Source organism: Malus domestica, chromosome 13, assembly GCF_042453785.1.
Source record: "Malus domestica chromosome 13, GDT2T_hap1".
NCBI classification, from domain to species: domain Eukaryota; kingdom Viridiplantae; phylum Streptophyta; class Magnoliopsida; order Rosales; family Rosaceae; genus Malus; species Malus domestica.
Genome location: NC_091673.1, coordinates 15687204 through 15694609, shown reverse-complemented (window position 1 = coordinate 15694609; position 7406 = coordinate 15687204). Strand labels below are relative to the sequence as shown.

The following is a 7406-nucleotide window of genomic DNA, read 5'->3' as shown; positions in this document are numbered from 1 at the left end:
TTTATAATTTGTGTACTTAGCGTACTTCTGTGTTAAAAAGCTTTGATTAAGGTATACTTTGAAGATAAGATAGTGATTTTTGTTCTCACAAAATTTGTTATGTATATCAATAATGCGCCAAAGAGGCATGTTGCATGATGACACGAACTCTCTCAAACAATAACACATGTGTACGATCATTAATATCTGAATTTTGAAACCTAAGTCTAGCATACCCAACGTGAATACAAAATTAATGACTAATCTTGTGATATTTTATTAAGTTGATTTGTAATCTGGGTATGAGGAATAACACGTATGTAGTGCAAAGTCTGTGATAGAATAAGGTTCAACAATGGGAAAAAGAAACCCATCAATCTGTTGGACCACAGATCGTCCGGTATATTTGATGAAAATAAACTGTCCATTACGTAAAGGTTCATGTGCCACTTCCAACTTGTGTTCTAACTTCAATAGCACAATGACAAGAGATATATATTCCCTTAGTTTTTGAACGCATGTGGTATCGACAACATATTGGTGTGGACCAACTGATCATGGTTCCATGAACGATATATTTGAGCTGAGCATAAAGGCTTGCACATGTGGATTAATGATGGAATTCCGACCTCTTGATTTTTTATTTATGGTAATGTTCCTTCATATATAACCTATATTAATGACAATTTTCTTGAATTAATTAACTAATTTTGTGATAGTTGACCAAAAGAATCATTTGAAAACAGAAAAGAAGTAACATTAGAACTTTCCTTCGAGAGCCAACTTCTTTTCAAACTTCAATTCAATCCTTTTATTTGTCAAGAAATACAAAATTTGAAAAGTATATATAGGTAAGAAAAATTTTAGCCAAAAAAAAAGATTTTTATACTATTTTTTCTTTAATTTATTAGGGCAAAATAAATTCGAGTAGATAAATTAAAGGTAGATTACAGTTAGTAACTTTGTTGTTTAGGACAAAAATAAACGCAACCCTAAAAATTACAAATAGTAATATCATCATCTGCTTGTCGGATTATCAAATTAACAACTTTTTTTTTAAGGGGCATTGAGTGATCCATTTTCTTTTTTCTTACGGACGTAGAAGCCAAATTGATGCCAGTAGTGCTCCCTCCCTCTGGTCCCTCCCTCTGTCCGTCTTCATATTTAAATGGTTGAAATGGATCTTCCTAAAAGTTCTTTTTTTTTCCCCATGCACTATCTACTAACAAAAAAAAAACTTAAAAATCATTGCAACTAAACGACAATCTACAAAAAAAAAATATCCCAAAAAAATTAACTTGAACGAAAAATGATATTCCAACGCAGTCTCTTTTATACGATGCCTATGCAAAATACCAAGTCTCACCACATAAAGCAACTATTTATTTGCCAAACTATGGGACTTTCATAAACCAAGCTGATAAAAGGTGGGCGATACGTAGAATCTTTCTCTAATCAACCAAACTAGTTATTACAAAATATTGTCTGTGTTGATCACGGTCTAGCCATCAAGCAAAGCCAGCCGTCAGTGAGAAAACAGCAAACGCCACCCGTCCATATCAAAACTGGAAAACACGTGGACAAAACTCAACGGTGGTTGGGATGTGATATCTACACACTCCATTTTACTTCTCACACATCTTTTTAATTTTCGGCCATCGGATCGGATGAATTGAAAAAGATCAACGGACAAAAATTATCAAGGAATGTGTGAGAAGTAAAATGGAGTGTGTGGATAGCACACCCCATTCGTATCTCGTGCTACTTCCATGCCCTCTCCCTCTTTATAAACACCCTTTCGCTACTGCAAAACTCATTTCTCATTACCACCAAGCGTCCTTCTTCTTCTTGATGGTTTGAGAAATTGTGAGGTACTAGAATCAAGTATTCTTCAATATTGGTCATGGCCGGCGGAGGGTTCTCAGCGGGTCCTGGCGGGCGTGAGTTCGAGGCAAAGATCACGCCCATCGTCATCATCTCGTGTATAATGGCTGCTACTGGTGGACTCATGTTTGGTTACGATGTTGGCGTTTCAGGTAATCGTCTCTCATAGACGTACAATATTTGAGCTTCGTACTGTTAGAGCTTTAGATATCTTGTTGGTTCAGCTACTCCGGTAGATGAACTTTGTGGGCATTGTTTGGTTAGGGTTCTGGAAAACCTCTCAGATGCTTCAATGAAAGATTCTTTATTTTGAAGCTTTCATCCGTTAAATCTTGATCATTTGACCATGATCTAACTGTTAAAACTCAAGAGTAAAAGATACTTTAGAGCCTGCTAGAAAACCCTCAATCAATTTCAATGTTGATATTCTACTTTATTTATTTATAGATTCCAAATACTAAATTAAATTTATTTAATTATCCATGTTAATTTGTACTTTCTTTTAGTAAGTAAATGTCCTACCCTAGTTCCCGAAATTTTATTGTATTGAAGCCAAAACAGAAATTAAAATTAAATGTTGATCTTAATTTAAATTGATGCAGGTGGTGTAACATCTATGTCCCCATTCTTGAAAAAGTTCTTCCCGGTTGTATACAGAAGGACACAGGAACAGGGGATCAACAGCAATTACTGCAAATACGACAACCAGGGGCTGCAGTTATTCACGTCGTCGCTGTACCTGGCCGGCTTAACCGCCACATTCGCCGCTTCCTACACCACCAGGAAGTTCGGGCGGAAGCCGTCTATGCTGATTGCTGGGATTTTCTTCATTGTCGGCACAATTCTCAATGCTGCAGCTCAAGACCTCGCCATGCTCATCATTGGCAGGATCTCACTTGGTTGTGGAGTTGGGTTCGCCAATCAGGTCAGTTCAATTCTAATTTCTTCGTTTTTATTTCATGTTCTTTTACATAATTACTTATTAGTTGTTGCAAACCCAAGCTAAGCCAGTTTAATTAGGGTAGTGTGCATGCATTATATACCGTAAATTAGACTATTATAGAAGAGTGTGTTAAAAATATAAGATTATATGCTGTTTTTTCGTTCAAGCGATTATTTACACTAAATTTATATAATCTACTTAGAGGGGAAAAAAAGAGCAACATAATCATATATCTTATTTAGTTAATTCCAAATCTGCACAATCCACGATTATGCGTCTAAATGTTTCCCAATATGCCAAAAATATAATTTTAATTTTTGAAGGATTTATAATTTCTGAGCGAGATGGAGCGTGGTGTTAAGCTAAAAACGGGTTCTTTATCCTTGTCTCTTGCAATACCGACACCAAAGCGTATGTGGGTCCATCACAATTACTATCATAATCTAATTTACTTTATTTTGAAGTATGATCATAACAATTTTTGTAGGTGTACTGACTAGTGACTTGGACACCTCATCTTTTTATAATTAAGAAACACAACCGATGACTTGTTCAATTCATTTTTTTTTTATCAAAATATTATTTTGTTGCCTTATAAGAAATGTCATCCACCAACGTCCTGTGGGGCACTTTTGGTCCTTAAACGCTTTAGATTGGAAGAGAGGTTATGCCCATGATCAAATTAGATCCATGAGTTCTTGTTCTACTTTTTCTTTTTTTCTTTTTTAAATAAAGTGAAAATATTTTGGGTACAAATAATAATATTTTTTGTATACATAAATTATTAAAAGTGTATTTATTTTGTGCGTCTCTTGAAGCTTCTTTTATTTGTTTTAAGTCATTTTCTAGTGGACTCACACAATTTTTTTTTTTCCAACTCTTTTGTGCTTTAAATATATTATCGTGTTTTGAGTCTTGACGTTTCTACTGTCTACGTAATATGTGGTGTGGTGAGACCTCTTAGTGGAGTTATCCAAAGTGGCCTCCTTCACCCCCAATTTCTTTGCATCTTCTTCTAGTTCGCTTTTTGTATCGTTTGCTTTCCAAAAAGTTGGTTGGTGAAATAACGTGAAGCCGTGGAACTCCATTGTTTTTATAACTTGTCCATGATTATTATGTGATGTGCACGTCCGTATTGTTTATCTTATCCTTTTTGTTGTTAATAGGACCTTAATTTCAACCAGTTGAGTAAAGGTTGGTCCAAAAGGATTTCAAAAAGGTACCCTTTTAAGGCACAAGACATGTAATCATAAAGTTCATGTTTAAACTTGATTTAAGATTTTACTAGAATTATAGTAACATTTATTTTCACTTATAAGTTTGAGGCTTTAAATTTAAATTTAAATTTATAAGATAATGAGTTTGATTAAAAATTAATACTAATCTGTTTCGTGACTTTATCCAAATCCTCAGCCACAATGTTATTGTATATATATCTTAAAACTTGATTTAAGATTCTAATACTTTTTTATGATTATATACTACATATCATTTCTTTCCTACTCTGTGCAAAAAGACTCATTCATCCCTCTAGTTTGTTTCAACTCTTATGTCAAGACGACTAAATAACTTTACCATTGATTGACAAAATAGAGAAAAACTATGTTCGCACATGGTCTAATTGCAAATAAGTTTTTCTCTAAATAAACTATTGAAAATATACATCTGTTTTTCTTGTTCGACAATCTCTAAATTAACCTTGATGTTACTTGCAGGCTGTACCATTGTTTCTTTCGGAGATTGCACCGACAAGAATCCGCGGAGGGCTAAACATACTGTTCCAGCTTAATGTCACCCTTGGCATTCTATTTGCAAACCTCGTTAATTATGGCACCAACAAGTAAGTCAGCTGCTCCCAATTTGTTCGTGTTTTTTAATCCAACCAAAACATTATACGTGCCCTTAAGTTACAATGCATGCATGATGTTTATGGTTCTGTCGCATTTTAGGGTTAGTATGAATTCTGTTCTGTGGCATATTTCCAAATCAAGTTGGACTGTTTGACAATTTCGTATTCAGTTTTGAGTACTCAATGTCAACAATTTGGGCCACCATTTGTGACTGGTATATTTGTGGACTGGTAAAACAATGCATTTGAATAATAGACGTGTAGGATATTCTTATAAGATCTTGATCTCCTTTTTTTATTCATATTCACATAGCTCAGTTTCAAACTTATAATTAATGTCTCTTGAGTCGACATAGGAACATCCATAAGGTAGAAATCAAAAGCTAATTAAGTTCTATAGGGTAAAGATTTTCACATATTTATTTTTTCTTTATACACTCATGTTTAAAATTAAATTTGAATTAAATATGTTAGAAGAGAATCACGAAACTAAAATAAAGAGGAGAGTGCCAAACAAGAAAATGAGGATAGAAATTATTTCATAATAAATGAATGTTTATTTCACAACACATGAATTCCACCAATCTCTTCATCTTTTTTTTTTTTTTTGGGGGGTTACAAATTCATATCAATCTCATAGGATGCACATTGATGTTAAAAGAATCTAATAATGTTGGCTAGAAGTGTCTAGCTGATGGTCTGCTTTGTCTAAACAATTTTCAAGGAAAAAAAAAGTCAAATATAATGTTTTGTGAGCATCTTCAAATGAGATATCAAAATGTCCAAATCAGTAATAACGGTAACAACATACAGTATTAATGTTTTCCAACCGAGAAGCCAAATCTGATGTGGCATGACATGGAATGACATATCTCCCCCTTGCTGCCAAATTTGACAGCACCTTCAGATTTTTAATTAATTATTAATTGCTTTTTATTAATTTTTTATTGGTTTAAAGCATTATCCTTTTGTTTCTTTTCATTCCCAATGCAACGAAAATACATATGAATTTTTATTTTATGTTTAAAATTTGGCATATCGGTTGGAGTGCAAAACTAAAAAAATGTCAAAGTGCCACTGAAACCTTCAAATTTAAATTTTAGTTTAAAATTTGACATCTCCTTTGGAAATGGCCTTAGCCTCTTAACACTTTTCTGGCTGTTTTGCTGACTGTTGATGAATAATTCCTTTATAACAGGATCACAGGAGGATGGGGTTGGAGGGTGTCATTGGGGCTGGCTGGTTTTCCGGCCGGTCTCCTAACCTTGGGAGCTCTCTTCGTGGTCGAAACTCCTAACAGTCTCGTAGAGCGTGGTCTCTTAGAACAAGGAAAATCTGTACTTAAGAGGATCCGCGGCACTGAAAATGTTGAACCTGAGTTCTTAGAACTTGTCGAGGCTAGTCGCATAGCTAAAGAAGTGAAGCACCCCTTTAGAAATCTCTTAAAGCGCAGGAATCGTCCCCAACTAATCATTGCAGTAGCGCTGCAGGTTAATAATTAACAGCATGCCTTTCCGTATTACACCAAAATAGAAATACTAGTAGTACTCATATGCTGATTATTTATTTGTATTTTTCTGCAGATCTTTCAACAATTTACTGGGATCAATGCCATAATGTTTTACGCGCCAGTCCTGTTCAACACATTAGGGTTTGGAAATGATGCTGCCCTCTACTCAGCAGTTATCACAGGAGCCGTCAATGTTCTCTCCACCGTTGTATCCATCTACTCAGTTGACAAAGTAGGCCGCCGATTGCTCTTACTGCAAGCCGGTGTTCAAATGTTCATATCTCAAGTGGCTATAGCCATAATACTAGGGATCAAGGTTAAGGACCACTCCGATGACCTCCACAAAGGCTTCGCAATCTTCGTGGTGGTTCTGATTTGCACTTATGTTGCTGCGTTCGCTTGGTCTTGGGGGCCTCTAGGTTGGTTGATACCTAGTGAAACGTTCCCACTAGAGACCCGCTCAGCCGGGCAAAGTCTGACTGTCTGCACCAACTTGCTTTTCACTTTCGTTATAGCGCAGGGCTTCCTCTCGATGCTTTGCCACTTCAAGTACGGAATCTTCCTCTTCTTCTCCGGGTGGGTTTTGGTCATGTCGTTCTTCGTGTTGTTCCTGCTCCCGGAGACGAAGAACATCCCCATTGAAGAGATGACAGAGAGGGTGTGGAAGCAGCATTGGTTGTGGAAGAGGTTTATGGATGACGATGACTACCACATTGAAGGAAATCATGGAGATGGCTTAAAGAAAAATGGGCAGGCTAATGGATTTGATGGTGTTTCTCAGTTGTAAACCTGGGGAAGTTTAAGGGTTTTTATCCCCGCTAAATAGTAAATACATATAGATATCTGAGGGCATTTAATAGATTTTTCCAATGCCATAAATTAACCTCTCTGGTTCATTGGAAATCAAGGACATGTATTGCAAAACTTATTTGGGTAGTATACAAGATTAATTTACTTGAAACTTGCAAATCCACATTCCGATTCGTTTTAGTTCTTCGGTTTTCTTTCAAGGTGACTGTTATAAGTAACCATCCAAGACATTTTTTCTGTCTAGTTCCCATTGCCCAAAAGGGTTTCGAGGAAACACCTCCAGCCCATCTTGAGTGCCTGTGAAGCCATCTCTCTTATTATAAGCATTATGTTTGTTTATTGTCATATTATTTAAGGGGTATTTGTAAGAACAAGTTTATAAGTTTCCATTCAAGAAAAATAGGTTCATCCAATTGAATCACAACTTATAC

The 7406-nt window shown here is 35.6% G+C and overlaps 1 protein-coding gene across 1 annotated transcript; it reads left to right on the top strand.

Moving 5' to 3' along the window:
- Positions 1 to 1359: 1359 nt before the first annotated feature.
- LOC103453105 (sugar transport protein 13-like) lies at positions 1360 to 7126 on the top strand. The gene is made up of 5 exons (XM_008392647.4): positions 1360 to 2015; positions 2466 to 2788; positions 4522 to 4646; positions 5854 to 6145; positions 6239 to 7126. The coding sequence occupies exons 1-5, from the start codon at positions 1883 to 1885 to the stop codon at positions 6950 to 6952; spliced, it is 1587 nt and encodes a 528-aa protein (XP_008390869.1). The 5' UTR covers positions 1360 to 1882; the 3' UTR covers positions 6953 to 7126.
- Positions 7127 to 7406: the final 280 nt, after the last annotated feature.